Source organism: Pseudopipra pipra, chromosome 9 (genome assembly GCF_036250125.1).
Source record: "Pseudopipra pipra isolate bDixPip1 chromosome 9, bDixPip1.hap1, whole genome shotgun sequence".
Taxonomy (NCBI): Eukaryota; Metazoa; Chordata; class Aves; order Passeriformes; family Pipridae; genus Pseudopipra; species Pseudopipra pipra.
Window position 1 is genome coordinate 1,445,380 of NC_087557.1, and position 16,540 is coordinate 1,461,919.

At 43.0% G+C, this 16,540-nt stretch overlaps 1 protein-coding gene across 3 annotated transcripts in view; it reads right to left on the bottom strand.

Annotated features, from left to right (window-relative positions):
- Nucleotides 1-694: 694 nt before the first annotated feature.
- PLA2G4A (phospholipase A2 group IVA) overlaps nt 695-16,540 on the bottom strand; it is an 81,936-nt gene continuing 66,090 nt past the window's right edge. For all 3 annotated transcript variants that reach the window (XM_064664034.1, XM_064664035.1, XM_064664032.1), the window contains 6 exons: nt 14,126-14,197; nt 12,073-12,375; nt 7,184-7,368; nt 4,096-4,291; nt 3,742-3,899; nt 695-2,124 (listed from right to left, as the gene is read on the bottom strand). In XM_064664034.1, the coding sequence (XP_064520104.1) occupies nt 1,993-2,124; nt 3,742-3,899; nt 4,096-4,291; nt 7,184-7,368; nt 12,073-12,375; nt 14,126-14,197 (1,046 nt within the window). In that variant the 3' untranslated portion in view covers nt 695-1,992. The remainder of the gene's footprint in view (nt 2,125-3,741; nt 3,900-4,095; nt 4,292-7,183; nt 7,369-12,072; nt 12,376-14,125; nt 14,198-16,540) is intronic.

Genomic DNA, 16,540 nt, shown 5'->3' on the forward strand with positions numbered 1-16,540 from the left:
TATGGATGCAGATTTAACAGAGGTTTTTTTTTGCAGACTGCAGTGAAATCACAGCTATTAATTTACAAAGGAGCTTCTGGGGAGCCCAAACCACTTCTAATGTCTGAAAAATCACAGAATCCCAGAGTGGTTTGGGTTGGAGGGACCTTAAAGCCCATCCAGTGCCACCCCCCTGCCATGGGCAGGGACACCTTCCACCAGCCCAGGTTGCTCCAAGCCCCGTCCAACCTGGCCTTGGACACTTCCAGGGATCCAGGGGCAGCCACAGCTTCTCTGGGCAAAACCTCATAACGAGGGGTTTTGAATGATTTTAGCAGAGGAAGGGGGGTTCTGGCAGACAGACAAAGGGGGAACCCCCACACCAACAACCCCACGAGGTCCCAGCGGTGGTGGGTCAAGAGCTCAGTGCACGTGGGGACACTGTCACCCCTCCACAGACAGTCCAGACCACGAGTTTTGATGTCCCTGCAACCCACAGCAGCACCTGCTCCTGCTTTTCATGACCAGAATCAGCTGTTGGATCCAAACAGGCCCGGAGGAACTTCCCTTCTTCCCCTGCTTTTTAAGAAATCCAAGATGAAAGGCAGCAAAGACCCACCACCCATTACCCACAGTGTCATCTGCCCCACACCATCCAGCATAACAATGCAAATATCACAGAAATTATCAAAATAAACTGGCTGAAAACAGCAGGTGGCAAATATAGTTTTATTTGTTATCGTCTGATAACTCTGTGATAATACAAACTGTATAAAGCATGATAAAACTCTTCCATAAAATAGAGTAGGTACATATTATAAAATAAAAAATACAAATATTACATTCCCAAAGGGAAATATAACATTAAAAAGAAAATATTACAATAATATAATGGTACCAGTTCCTTCCTGTATTCCAAAATTCATGGAAAATGTTTAAATTATGCAGCACTAAGACAAGTTACTTTCATTTTCTTGCTTGATTTTAAACATGCACTAATTCAAACAGAAATAAAACCTACTGATCAATGCAGAAAATGTTATTTAATCACAGAACACTGCATGTAGACTTAGAGCAACCTGGGATAGTGGAGGTGTCCCTGCCCATGGCAAGGGGTGGAACAATGTGAGCTTTAAGGTCATCCAAAGCATTCCAGGATTCTGGGATGCAGTGGCTGTTAAAATAAATGCATTTTAATTACTTCCCTTCCCGTGGACTTACAGATTTTAGCAATTAAAGTCTTTGGAGATGCCACTGCATTTTCTGTGCGTTTGCAGAGTTACCTCAACACTTGTTGAGATGGGACTGAAACAATCTGTGGCTCTGCACCATCTTTTATTATTTACAGGACTCAAAAATATTATTTCAAATAACCCTTAAGACATGAACTACTTCACATTCTTACCTGGGCACAATATCCATCCCCAGTAAACATTCCCACTGTCCCTCTGCAGAAATGTGATGGTTCAATCATGGTCAAATGCAAAAATCACTGTCAAGTCATGTATAAACATTTTGGTCAGGAATACACAAACTAACAATAATTTAACACACAGGTGCCAGTAGCTCAAGGATTCAAGCAATGTAACTTGGAGGATCAAAAAAGAAAATGTAAGAGGTTTGGGGTTTTGCTAAGTGGTACAGATGTTGTGAAACAGCAGAAAGGTGGATTTCAATCTTATTTCTTTCTAATCCCATCTTATCTTTCAAGCTACACCCAGTTTACATCAATTAAAAATCAATTACCCCCCCCCAAAAGAAACCAATGTTTACAATTTTATAAGGGAGGGAAAAAAAAAAGACCCTGAACCCGATGATCTCAAAAAAAACTCCCCTAACTGCACATCTGTTAAAATCAGGATCTCAGCATACTGAAATGTGTTTAGTTTATAAAAACAGCAGTACAAAACGATACTGGAACTCGAGAAGCCCCAAGGAAACGTGTGGAGGAGGAGCTGCTGGAGGGGCTGTGGCTCCAGCTGTAGGGGCAGGAGCAGGGCCCGGGCACGGCCTCTACGTGTGGTTGTTGTTGAGGTGGCTCTTGTTGAAGAACCTCCTGGCCTCCACACTGCTCAGGGACACCGAGCAGCGCGACGGGTTCTCCTTGCGGTACTCGATGCTCTCCAGCACGGCCTCCCGGATCACCTGCAACACAGGCACAGCTTGGAAGGCAGGGAACAACAGGTATGGACCCACAGAAAACCCCTGCTTCTGCTCCACCACTGAGCAAAGGCACTGAGGAGTTTTATTAGAAATGCTATTTCCTGACTGGATAAAACACTCATTTCAATGGGGTCAGTAAAGGTACGAGGTCAAGTCACACAACAATGTCAAGTCACACAACAAATATTTACTAACTGACAGAAAAAGCCCCTTCTGATGGGAACAACTCTTGCTTCCATTTTTAACTCTGCTCCACCATTGAAAATGATGAGTTTTATTAAAAATGCTATTACCTGACTGGATAAAACACTGATTTTAAGGGGGTCAGTAAAGGTACAAGGTCAAGTCACACAACAGTGTCAAGTCACACAACAAATATTTACTAACTGACAGAAAAAGCCCCTTCTGATGATAACAATTCTTGCTTCCATTTTTAACTCCTTTGAAAATGATAAATTTTATTAAAAATACTATTACCTGACTGGATAAAACACTCATTTTAATGGGGTTAGTAAAGGTACAAGATCAAGTCACACAACAAATATTTATTAACTGACAGAAAAAGCCCCTTCTGATGATAACAATTCTTGCTTCCAATTTTAACTCCGTTAAAAATTATGAATTTTATTAAAAATACTATTACCTGACTGGATAAAACACTGATTTTAATGTGGTTAACAAAGGTATGAGGGAGGCCACTAATGTCAAAGAAGCCACACAACAAATATTTATTAACTGTCAGAAAAAGCTCCTTCTGATGGGAACAACTCTTGCTTCCATTTTTAACTCTGCTCCACCATTGAACAAAGTATTTTTAATAAAACTCATCAATCCCTCTTACTTGACTGTATAAAACACCGATTTTAATGTGGTTAATATAGGTATGAGGGAGGCCACCAATGTCAAAGAAGTCACACAAAAATATGTGTGTAAAAAAAAAAAATCAGTGTAAATACAGCATTTACACTTGAGTCCCAATGACATTCAGAAGCGTAAATCAAAGCATTGAGAAAATCCATATTTAAAGGATATAAAAATAATTATAGAATATAATTATTATTATTTTAAAAAGGATAAAGAAAAAAATAAACATCAAGAATGATTAAATCTTTACTTTTGCTTCCTTTGTCCTGATGTAACCATTTTCTTTACTATATTGATAACCCCCTCCCTGTGTCTTTATCTGGGGTGATCATTTACACTTGTCACTGCAGATGTTGGGATCACTATGTTGTGTTGCACCTACTATCAATTACAAATAATTATTATTGAGTTAGAAGTAGAACTGATAAAGAAATCAGTAATAAATCTTAATCAGCAACTGATAAAGAGATTTCCAATTTCCTCTTTTTTCCGGTTAGAAAAATCAACATGCTTAAAAATCTGAGTATAAAATTCTGAACATATTGTCTCCACTCCCCAAAGCCCCTTTTGCTCAGTTACTCTGAATGGTTTGGGATGGTGAAATGGCAAAAACAAGACAAGAACCAAATGAGAAAGTCAGGCAAACACTGAAGCAAAGGCCTGTATGGAATATTTAGGGTTTTACTCACATCACCCACTCCCCCACTGAACAACCCTTAAACCCTCCCAACATACATCTATGTTATTGAGGGTGTTGAACTCCATCAGGTCATGGAGCCTCTTGAAAGCCTCGTTGGGATATTGGAAGTTGAAGGTAGAGAAAGGTGTATTTGGATCATCAAAAATGTCAAAGTCTGCAAAATCCTTCTCTTCCTGTGTTTCCCTGGGAACACCTGCACAGAACAAACACAAAACCACCAGCGAAATATTAGGTCTGATCATCCACCACCTGACTTTGGAATGGCTCTTTTGGATTCCCTCAGGGCTGCAGACACATTAGGGAGTTATGTGAGAGCCAAAACATTTGTGGTGCACAACCACCATGGCATTCCAAAGGAACAGGGATTCAGCAGCAGAAACTGTGCTCACCTGGAGCTTTGTACTTCCTGAAGTCGATGTTGGCCAAGACAAAATGGATTATGGTGGGACAGTCCTTCTCTGAAGAGGTGTCCTTTGGTTTGAACACGTAGCACTCCTTCAGGCCCTCTCTGTCAAACACATTGGGGTCTATTTTGGGGAAAGGCAGCTTGTTCATTCGAGCCCATTTCTCAGCCAGCAGAATTTCCTGAAGAGATACAAAGATTCAGGTGCATGAAAGCATCCACTGAAAAGTGAGGAGGTTTGGAGAGACACGGGGCAAACTGGTTGGTAGAAGCAATTAATAAACTATTCAGGGCCCAGGAAGGACATGGAGCTGCTGGGACAAGTCCAGAGGAGGCACCAAGATTATTAGAGGGAGGAAGCAATGAGGAAAGGCTGGGAGAATTGGAATTGTTCAGCCTGGAGAAAAGAAGGTTTAGGATGACCTAATTGTGGCCTTGCAGTGCCTGAAGGGGCTACAAGAAACATGGAGAGAGATTGTTTACAAGGGATGGAGGGACAGGACAAGGGGAAAAGGCCTCAAGTTGCCAGAGGGCAGGTTAGATGGGATGTTGGGAAGGAATTGTTCCCTGTGAGGGTGGGGAGGCCCTGGCACAGGTTGCCCAGAGAAGCTGTGGCTGCCCCTGGATCCCTGGAAGTGTCCAAGGCCAGGTTGGACGGGGCTTGGAGCAACCTGGGCTAGTAGAAGGTGGGATGGAATGAGATGGTCTTTAAGGTCCCCTCCAACCCAAAGCATTCCATGATTCTGTGATATGAAGGACTGATCAAATCAATCTCTGATTGATGACCCAGAGTGGCAAACTGAGCACCTCCTTCAGCCTCTCAGTCTCCACCACCAGCACTGATTCATGGCAGGCAAAGAGCTGGTCTGGCCCACAAAACTTGGAGTGACTTTACAGAGGGAAAACCATCCCTGATTTGACCTGCAACTGGAGTATCAGCACTATGGAAACCAAGGAGAGTTCACAAACACCAGGCCGTGTATTGTTGTGCTCAGAGTCACATCACAGCCCAGAGCGGCGTTCGAAAGCACACCGAGTGCAGAGAGCTGGAAAACAGGCTTTTTTCTTCCTCATGACAACTCAGTAAACAAAATAATTTGTAAACAATGACTCAAGAGCATGCAATGAGGGCGTGTGAGAGGGAGGAGAGGGAAGGTCAACAACTTTAATCGTGGTTTTCAATGAAACAGGACCCTTCTTCGGGCGACTGTCTGAGATACGCAGGAGATTAAAAGATAGTGGGTGCAAAATGATAAACCAAGAGTGGAGTCACTGAGCTCAGCTGGCTAATTTCCCCAGCAAAGCACAATATTAGTGCTACCATAGAGACAGGCCCACTCTTGAAGTGGCATTTGCTCTTTGCAATGCAAGCAGAACCAGTGGGACACACAGCCAGCAAACACAACTGGTTCCTGGCCTTGAAACCATGAACACAAAGCCTCTGCCTCTGGACTACATCTCTTCTTCTTCCACACCTCTTTGTGCCTCAGGAACAACACTTCAACAGTGGCTTCAGGAAAACAAAGGCATCATTTCTTCTTCCCACCATTTTTTCTTGTATCAAAGGATTTTTTTGCCTTTTTAAAACTACAGTTTAGAGAAAACTCCTCAGGATGCCACTTGACTTCCAACCAATCTCTCTCCATGGTCCCCAAAACGACACAAAAAATTGCTGCTGATAAAGACAATGTGTAGGGTAAGAGTAACAGGGATGACCATACACAGCCTTTTGCACAGGGTCCACGTGTGGAATGTCAAAAAAGGGAGGATAAAGAGATTTCAGAGAAGATGGCAGTGCTGTGTCAGCAAATTTAGCTGATGGGGAAAATATTCATGACAAAAAAGGAGATATATTCTTATGCAAATTGAATATTAAAGGAAGAAACACTCTGGGATTCAGTGAATTAAGGAAAAAAGGAATTAGGGATCTCAGCACTAGGAAGAGTCTTCTCAGTGCTCTGTTTTTCCCAGTAGCCCCAAGAGACCTAGAGATTACAGAAATTACTCCTTTTTATTCTCCTGAAACTTGTTTGTCTTTGCATTTGACAACACTGATCTCGAGCTCGTTTTGCTACTGCTGTTATTTTCTAACATCCTCGATATTAAGATGAAGGAAAAAAATAACCTGTTTGTTCTAATTGGAATTTGTCTGTAAAGCAACAAGCAACGTCAGTTGTTTTTCAAACAGAAATATTTTCTGGGCTTCCTTGAAAATTCTTTTTGAAATCCTCTTTGAAATAAATATGGCCTTTTTTGAGGATCACAGAATCACTGAGGTTGGAAAAGACCTCCAAGATCATCAAGTCCAACCTTCAACCAAATCCCACTGTGCCCACTAAACCGTATCTCCAAGTGAGAACCTCACAGTAGCCTCTGAAGTGCTGTTTTTTCTGTATCAGTTACCAAAATGACCCCATGTCAAGCCTTTGGGATGAGAAGGAGCTCTGTGGATGCACAGGTTGTACAGGCACAGCTGTGCTTTCCACACCTGCCCCACAAAACAACCGTGTCATTTACTCCCTGTTTTCCTGGTGCCGTTTTGCTCCGGCCTGAACGGATTTAAGAATCCTGCTGACACCAGTGCTGGGATGATCCCAGGGAGATGTAAATGGACAGCTAGCCCTGCTTCCAAGAGGTTATTTAGCAATACCAGAGTGAGTAAGATGATGCATTTCTGCAGGATGATGACATTCATTTACATCACAGCACACAGGGAGCAGCTGGACAGAGTTAGAGCACCAGGGCAAGGACAACTGACTTCATTGTTTAATACTGACACAAAATAAAACTCTGCAATCAGCATGAAAGCAAAATTTCCATAAAAACAACTACTTCAAATGAATTTCCTTCCTTTGAAATAGCCTTCTTTGTGTTAGTTGTGCCATGTAAGTCATGTAAACAGGAACTGAGACACAGGGCACTATTCTGCTTGACGTGGAAAGAAATATTCTAGTGTTGTAGCTACAGCAGCACCTTCTGGGACCATGAAATGTGGGAACAACATGACTGGAAGAATACAATTGAGTCAACTTGAGCTCCTGACCCCAAAGGAGGAGATGGCCTGTCTTACTTACCTTGAAAGGAGGGCTGGAATCACTTGGCCTCGCTGAGAAATCAAAAGAGATGATGAGATCGACGCCTCTCTGAGGCCTCAGGATGAGGGGGTATGGCAGGTTAAACGTCAGCCCACTGTCCACAATGTGAATCTTCTTGCTCTTCACATCCAGTGGCTCATAGATCCTCTCAAACTCATCAGGATCTGTGCAGAACACAGGGAAACCAAAAAAAACCCCCAGTATATACGAGTTAAGAATTCAAGCTTTGATGGGCTTTCCAGTGTTTCCCCAAGGACTGGAGACTGCAAAGGATTTAAAATGTACAGGACATCCCAGCTAAACATACCACAAACTCAAGTGTAACTCAAACTCTTAACAAGTGGAGAATGAGGTGGGAAAAAAGGAGCTGGAAAGGCCCTGTCCCAATGCACAGAAATGGCTCCAGGCAACACTGAAGGGGGCAAATGGCCAGGTTTGATCCCAGCCTTTCCACCTTCACCCCATCAGCTCACACACAAAGGAAAGAGTTTATGGGATGTAAAGAGACAGAATCCAAATGCCCATCTGGCAGTGCCAAGAGGATGGTCCCAGACCCTTTTTGGTGGTGCCCAGAGACAGGATGAGCAGCAACGGACATAAACTAAAACACAACAAGGAAGAACTTCTTTCCCTGGAGGGTGGCAGAGCCTGGAACAGCTGCCCAGGGAGGGCCTGGAGTCTTCCTGTCTGGAGACATCCCAAACCCACCTGGATGCTTGCTTGTGTCCCCTGCTCCAGGTGACCCTGCCTTGGTGGGGGGAGGGTTGGGTGGGTGATGCCTGAGGTCCCTTCCAACCCTAACAATCCTGTGATCCCCTCAGTGTCCTGTAACCCCTGCCCAAATCTCTTCCCCCAGGTTCCCTCTCCCTGTCCCTCATCCTCCCCAGCTCTTCCCCCTAAGAAGCCTCGACGTGGCTCTGCTTTGGTGTGATGTTTGTCCACCATCTGCTTCTGTCCATTACATTGGGACTATCAAGTCTTCTTTTCCAACTGCACCAAATCTGATGACCTCAGAACTCACTACTCCACCAGGAACAAAAAGAAATAGTGACCTATATCCATATCTCAGATTGCAGCAGAATTCCCTGTGAGCCACTCCCTGCCAGTGCTGTCCCAGTCTGGGACAAACCAGCCTCCTCTCTCAGCCCAACTGAGGGCTGAAGGAGATGATGCTTCCCCTGTAACCCCAATATTCCCTGGATGCAGCTCAGGAAAAAAACAATCAATTTTTCTGAAGTCTCTTTGCACTTATCCAAGTCTCTGGATGCCCCTAAACAATCCCTGCTGGACTTACAACTTTTCCCATGATGGTCTTTTCTTGCTCTGGATCTTAAACAGATTTCCAGTGCGTGGTTTTGCTTTTTGACTGAAAACTAATGCTCGTAATCTGTAGAGGGCAGTGTGATCTAAGGAATGCTGGACAGGATAATATAATTATTTCTGGTGTAATTAAACTTCCCAGCACCTGCTTATTTGCAATAGAAGCAATCTGAAAAAAAAAAGAAGACATTTTAAAGTGAAGAAAATCCATCCAAAATAATTCAAACTCTTATTCCCATCACTTCAGGATCCGTGAGAAAAATTTACTGCTACGAGCAGCAAAAAAAATCTCAGAAGAGATGCTTTCACTTTTTATCTCTGTTGTTATTTATTAGAGGACACTTTTCCAAGAAATGAGGCCCCATTGTTCTACTATTTGCCTTGATTTCTAAGGGAGAGAACACTTTTAAATCATTGCCTATTGCAAAAGGGCTGTGTTTATAGCCCTATTTTAGAACCAGATATATTTCATAATAATGACTTAGCATAAATCTATGAAAATAAATTAGTACTTATCAAATTCACCATAATTAAAAAAATGGTAAAAATACACTTAATACATTTCCTTTTAGCACAAGTAGAGAAGTTTTGATTTCCTCTTCTTGTTTAAAGACATTTCAAAAGTAATTAAATCCTTGTTCTCTATAGAATTTCTAAAAATTGTGGAAACATTTTTGTTCATGTTTTGCCTTTTCTTACTTTACAAAAATTGGCCTTGGACACTTCCAGGGATCCAGGGGCAGCCACAGCTTCTCCGGGCAACCTGTGCCAGGGCCTCCCCACCCTCACAGGGAAGAGTTTCCTCCCAATATCTAATTTAACATCATCAATAAATTTATAATGACCACAGACTGGCTTTAGTGATTACAGGAGAAATTTAACTTATGAGTTTATCTCGTGCAGAGACAGATAATAAGAACTGTTTGGAAATAAAAAGAGAGACCATGTTCCAGAGACCAAATTTGTCCCAAACAGCAGCTCCAGTGGAAATATGGGAGATGAAAAGGGCATTTGCTTCTGACGTGCATCTGCCATAACAGTTTCCATAAACACTGAAATAAAGGAGCAGAGATTAGGGGTTATTTTTCCCTATTGTTTTCACGTGGCATTTTCTCAAGTCACTTTGGTGTGTTGTAACATCAAGTAAAGAAACAGAATAAACTCTGAGCTCACAATGAAATCATTGAAGGGGGGTGCAAAGCTTTGAAGTGCATTTGAGATGAAATAAGGAAACATTCAGCATAAATAGAATCTACAGAAAAGCAAATCCAAGGGTTTTACTTCCAGACCAAGCAGCTGGGATTTCTGCTGCAGGCACTGCAGCCCCTAAATTCAATCTCAGGAATGACTGTAACATCAGCTTAGGCCAGCCACAGTTCATCCTCTGGGAAGGTCTGGCACAACTGGAGACGTAAAGTATTATTTATATCCTTTTTGAGTCACTTATTTCTCCTTTGGAATGTCTGGTAATAAAGGAAAGTCAGTCTTAAAGCATTACAGACTTCTCTCTGTACTCAAGCTGACAGGTAAACTGCCAGTGGTAGAATAAATATGCAAAGCTTAAATGCATCCAGTGCCTTGGTAATAGAAATATTTTAAATTTACACCAAAGTTTCCTTTCTATCTATTTCCTTTCTATCTGCTCCTCTAGGCTCCTCAGCACTTGCAAGGAAAATTCACAGCATTAAAGTGCAGATACACTTATCACACCACTGAATGATTAAATTTTACATTAACTGCTGAAGCTTCAAGGGGTTTTTAACTATTCTTGACTATAACATTGCAGCTACTCGTAGCTGTCAGATTTGTGTCTTCAGCTTTCTGAGCGTGGGCTTCAGCTGACACTAAAACAACTGCTCTTATGTGAAACTTTTCCCACACATTTTAACCCCAAGAAGTTTCAGGCCCTCCAAAGTAATTGTCTCAGAGGTGCAGGCTTGTTTTGTCAACCCAGAATTTTATTTCCATTGAAATTAAACCCCAGGAAGTCGATAGTTGATTCCAAACACTATCCACATGTCTTAATTATGCAAAATTCTCATCGACTGTCATTTTTTCCAACCATAAAATTTCCCACCCGCTTTCCTGCCTCTTTTACAACTACTATAAATATTAAGACTACCCAGTTGTAAACATCTCTGAGATGATAAAAATATTTAGAAAGTGGAGTCCAGATGGAAATGACTATCCAGCCACTCCGAGGGATTTGTTACATTAACAAATACACATCAGAGCGCGGCTGCTGCTTGAGCTTGTAAATGACATCTGGTATTTACTGCTGCAGAAGGAGCAGTGGGGACAATCTCTGAGCAGAAAATAAGGGCTGAAGTGATGACTATTGTTACTGGGGATGGGTGGGAGAGCTGTGGTGCTATAGCACGGAAGGAACACGACCTTCAGAGAGCTGCAGCTCCTCAGTTTGATGGAACACAATCACGGAATGGTTTGAGTTGGAAGGGACCTTAAAGATCATCTCATTCCACCCTCTGCCATGGGCAGGGACACCTTCCACTAGCCCAGCCTGGCCCTGAACACCTCCAGTGAACACAACAGTGTCAGAAAAATACTAGGAAACTAATTGATTGTCACTGAGAAGGTTGCAGTGAACACTGCACAGCAAAGCTTCAAAATCCAAATCAAACACGATCCCTAATTCTTCACATCACAGCTACTGTCCCAAACACCACGTAACCCGTGGAGTGGGGGAAGACTTTGAACTCCTATGGCAAATTAATATTTTTCTGAAATTCTTCTCTTCCATCTGCATTCCTCCTTAAGCCAACATGAAACGTGGATGCATCTGCATATCACCCACACTGAACTGTGAGTGGCTGGTCAGGTGCACCCACACTGGGAAGAACATGGTGTCAGCAAAGCAAGGATCTACAGGCTGTGTCAGGGGAGATTTAGGTTGGATCTCAGGAAAAGGTTCTTCCCCCAGAGGGTGGTTGGGCACTGACCAGGCTCCCCAGGGCAGTGGGCACAGCCCCAAGGCTGCCAGAGCTCCAGGAGCTCTCAGGAACGGGGGGGATTGTTGGGGTGTCTGTGTAGGACCAGGAGTTGGACTGGATGGTCCTGTGGGTCCCTTCCAGCTCAGGGGATTTTATGATTCTACAAGTGCAGCAGTGTGTTGCCCCCAGAGATTTTTCAGAAGACAGCTACAAAATTGTGGCAACAGGGAAGCCCTGTAGGAGAACAAGGAAAAGTTTTATCTCATCAATAAGAGACGGAACAACACAGGACACCCTTTGGAGAAGGCCAAGAGAGTGAAAAAGTGGATGTAACGAAGGGCACCCTACACAAAAGCAATTTGGTCACCTCTGCCAGCAACTCTCTCCAAACAGAGAGCCACTGTCCCTCCAGAAGAGACTGGCTGGGGACAGGGGAGGGAGGTAGCAGACACAAGTCACTGCATGGTGCCCTTTGAGACCTCAGTCACCTCACAACCTCTGCTGTCGGTCAGTCCTCACAGGAACATTCTCCTGCTCCCAGGTACAGGCTTTTATAAACCTCCTGGTGTGAACACCCAGCACTGTCTGTGAACTGACCTGCAACGGCCGCGTCGAGCTCGTCCTCCTCCACGGACTCCTGGGTGAGCAGCTCTGCCAGGGGGGACAGGGGGTAGCAGCTGTTGAGGTTCAGCCCCAGCATGAAGTTGTGCACCTTGCCAGCACGGCCCTCCCGGGTGTTGAAGAGGGCACTGTCCCCCACCAGGGCCATGAGCATGCGCTGCACCCAGCTCTCCTGGCTGCTCTCCTGGCTCCTCTCCTGGCTCCTCTCCTGGCTGCTCTCCTGGCTCCTCTCCTGGCTCCTCTCCTGCTGCTCCGGCCGGGCCTCGGCGCTCCCGGTGCCTGCAGGGGCAAGGACAACACCCCAGCCAGGGTGAGCACAAGACCCCAGCCAGGCTGAGCACGACACCCCAGCCAGGGTGAGCACAACACTGCTGGGGCTGCTAAAGCAAAGGACCTGGAAAAACAATGTCACAGCATCCCTTCAGTGAGCTGTGGGCTCAGGGAGGGAGCTTTGCTGCAACCATTTCAGAGCAACAGAGAGAATCCACCCTCGACTGTTCATCTGCAGTGTAACAGTGTGGATGTGTCCCTCAGGAAAATACACTGGGAACGTCTTAGATGACCTGTCTGGATGAGGGCAACGAGGCTTTCTCTGTGCTAGCACTCAGAATGCAACTCTCTTGGGCTCAGGGACAGATAGACCTGAGTTGCCAAAATCTATGCTCTGTGTAGACCAAAATTCTTCTGGATGTGCATTGACAGCCTTCTCCACCCTTTGCTGGTACCTAGAAACCCATTTTTCCTTCAGAAGGCATGAAAGAATGCATGGAAATGCTAAAATAATTAAAATTAAAAATAATTAGCACGGGAATTCTAAAATATCTGAAAATACACTTACGGTAAACTGCAGACTACAATTAATATCTGGTTTTAATTAACTGAAGAGCACAATGAAGCAATCAGACTTGTATGTCTGCAGCTAGAGCTCACAGTAAAAATTACCTGGATTGGCACCACCTTGCATTCATAAACTGTCAAAACTTAAATTTTTGGGGTGTTTTGTATAAGAAGAGAATTCAGGCTCAAGCTTGATACTTTAAATCCAGCTTTTAAATGTGCCTCTTTAATCCATGCCTTAATGGAGCTAATTTTTATATTAGTAGGGAGAAAACGAGCACCATAAAGTGAAGAGGTTCAGTATCTGTACAACATTCTATGGAAGTGAGAGGGATTGCCAAGTGTTTGCAATCACAGATTTGTAGGTAGTTCACTATGGCTACAAACTATGAGGGAAATGGAGTGTTTGGTGCTGGCTGTAATGATTAAACAGGAAACCCACAAATAAACACAAAATGTGGTACCACCTACAAAATTATTTTACACATAGGGGGAATTGAAGAAGTAATCATGGAACTGAGGTAGTGACATAATTCCCTGTCTCATGACACAGGATTTTCTTTTCTTCCTGTAGATCCTGAAATCACAAACAGCTGCATTCCCATCTTTGTTTTGGTTGTTAAAATTATAACCAGGGGTTTTTTTCAGTTGAAAATCATTGTTGGCCCCAAAAACATCATCAGAAAGCATTATTAGGCTGAGACTGAGTCTCTGACTAAAACCACAGAAATCCCCAGGTGGTTTAGATACTTCAAGATAATTTTCAATCAAATCTTTTCCCACTCCCAACACTCCCTTTCTTTGTGGTTGTGCCTGTCCTGGGAAGCTGGATTTGGGCACTGTTACAAACACTGAGCCAAGCTCTGGGAATTTCCTGTATCAGATGTCATTTCTACAGGTGCTAGAAGACACCTGTGAATGCTGGAACCACAAATTAAACCATTCTCAGGTGAGTGTTTGATCAAGAAACCCTTGAAAACGATGGAAAGTTTCAGTTTGCTGGGCTGGTGACAATTCCAACGTGGCTCTGAGCTCAGCTGCTTGCTGGGAACACACCTCTGGAGCTCACTGGCTCAGCAAACCACATTTTGGGGTGGATGTGGAACTCCAGAGCTCTGGGAAGCCCTGCTGGGCTATACAAAAGCTGCAGAAAAAAAAGAAATTAGGAAATGAAAACTGATCATTTCCTTACCTTTTGGATGCTGTGATTCATCTTCACTGTCTGAGCTGTCATTGCTCACGAGGTGCTTGAGCCTGATATTTTCTGTTAAAAGAAATATAAAATTCCTTTAAACTGCTGGGCTTTAACTCTCAAAACAGCTCAGAATTTCACAGCAATCTGAGTCACAAAACTGGCCCAGTCTTTGCAATAGGAAATACAGCTGAAAAGACTGGATCTGCTGTGGACATTAGAGCAGCAGATATTGGCTTTAGCCTCCAATTTTGGGGCCGAGAAAGCAAAATGTAATCCCAAACCAGTACCTCTCACCCCCCCCGCACCACGTGTCTGACAGACCCACTTCATTCCCTGTGATTAAAAGTTAGATGTTTAGCTTCTGTCCTCTCAATAATTCCTAGTGAACCAGGAAGAAAACATTAATCTCTGTTAAGTATCTGCTTTTTTTTTTTTAAAAAGAGGAATGCTTAACATCATTCATACACGTATGAATGGGTACCCTTAAAAATAGTGGGAGAACAAAAGCCAAAATAATATGAAAGTTTTGTTGGAGTGTGTGCGAAAAATAAAGGCAGTGCAGTTAAACAGGCAGAAAATATGGTTTGCATCTCAGAACATCAAGTGAGAGAAACTAAGCCAAAAATGAGTGAACTTCCCTGGCAAAAATCTGCATTTCAGGAGGTTAATCTTTGTTTTTCAAAGGCAAAATGAACACTGACACAGCAGCACATTCCACTCCCCAGGTCAGCTTTGTAGGGGAGGTGAAATCAGGTGAGAATGGATTTTAGATTGGCAATATTATAATTTTCATTAACTGTGGAGGGCAGCCTTTCTTGAAATACAGTAGATTCCCAATGTTTTAGGAGTAGCCTCCTCTTGGAAGCTTTTATCCTACAGAGACTGGAGCCAGGCACTGAATTCCAGTGAGGAAAATGTATCCAGGGGAAGATTTTTGAAGACTAAACCCCTTTATTCCCTAGTAAAACGTATGTTAGGAATCATCTCTAATAGAAATGTCAGAGAATCATTAAGGTTGGAGAAGAACTCCAAGATCATTAAGTCCAACCACTTGAGGCCAGTTAAAATAAACTGAATGTGGGTTGTTTCCCAATGAAAGTATTATCAACTACTTGATTTTTTCCATTAAAAAGTGAAAATAAAATAAAATAACACCTTTTTTTTTTCTCTCACAGAAGGATAAGTAGATGCTGGTGGCATTCCCATTCTTTGGGCTGCAAATTCCAATACAGGTTGTAATTTCTACCCAGTGCAGTATTAAAGCAATGACAATTACATGTTGCACTTTTTTGTTAAGTCTAAATTTAATTCCTCTAAGGTGGGAGAGAAAATTGAAGACAGAGTCACTGTAATATCAGGTGTATAAACCCACAGCTTCATTATGCTTGGGAATGAATACTGGATACAGATGACCAGCACCTGAAATTATTTTCTAAAGAGGGTTATGCCCTCTTAGATTTACATCCCACACTCCAAAAGTCCCCACAAAAATCACAAAAGCTGAGTCATTACATTTTTCCTTCACTAATTTTACTTGTCAGCACTCACTGGGTCCTCAATGACTATTCAAAAACGCCCTCAATGGACAAACACCCAAAAATTCCTGAGCCACGGCAGAGGAGACAGGTCAAAACAAAAATCCCTGACCAGAAATGGAGGCTGACAAAGCCAACAAATGCATTTTTGTGGATATCAAATCATCTCTTTACAGCAACCCCCATGGAAAATTCATTGTTTACCCTCCCAGGTGTGATTTACACATCATCCTGTGGGCAGCACCAGCTCTTCTGATGTCCCCTGGAATTCTGGCCTTCACTTTGGTGGTCCCAAGGTGTCACTGGGACATCTTCAGCTCTGGGGTTGAAGCCACCTTAATATTTTCAGAGCTGATCCCACTTCCCAGGGTATTTTTAAACTGAGATGTGAAATGAGTCAGAGATGACAGGTAACATTCTGTCTCTCGATATCTTTAAAAAGCAGGAACACACTTTTCCATGATCACATTTATGGACAGGGATCCTCCAGGAGCAGGTGTTAACACTCATCACAAATAGGAACCCAGAGGTCTCATTTTCATCCATAAATAAGGAGGTTATCAAACAGCTGAATTCCATCAATTAGGAGACACAGACACCCAAGGGACAAGTGTGGGCTTTTTGTTGGGTTGGTTTCTCTGGTTTGGTTTTTTTTATAAATCATCTCAATATCCATTTTCTTTTCTTCCTCTTCAGAAAAATCTGGCTGTCAAGTACAATTTATTTATTGGCCAGGTCCTTCCTTGTAATGCTGCCCTCTGAATGGGAAACAGAAGTGTAAAAACCTTTCACCATTAACTACATTCTTGAATAAAACACAATAAAGTCCATCTAAACCAAGCTAAAATTCTTTCCTTCCAGTCATCATACCATTTGT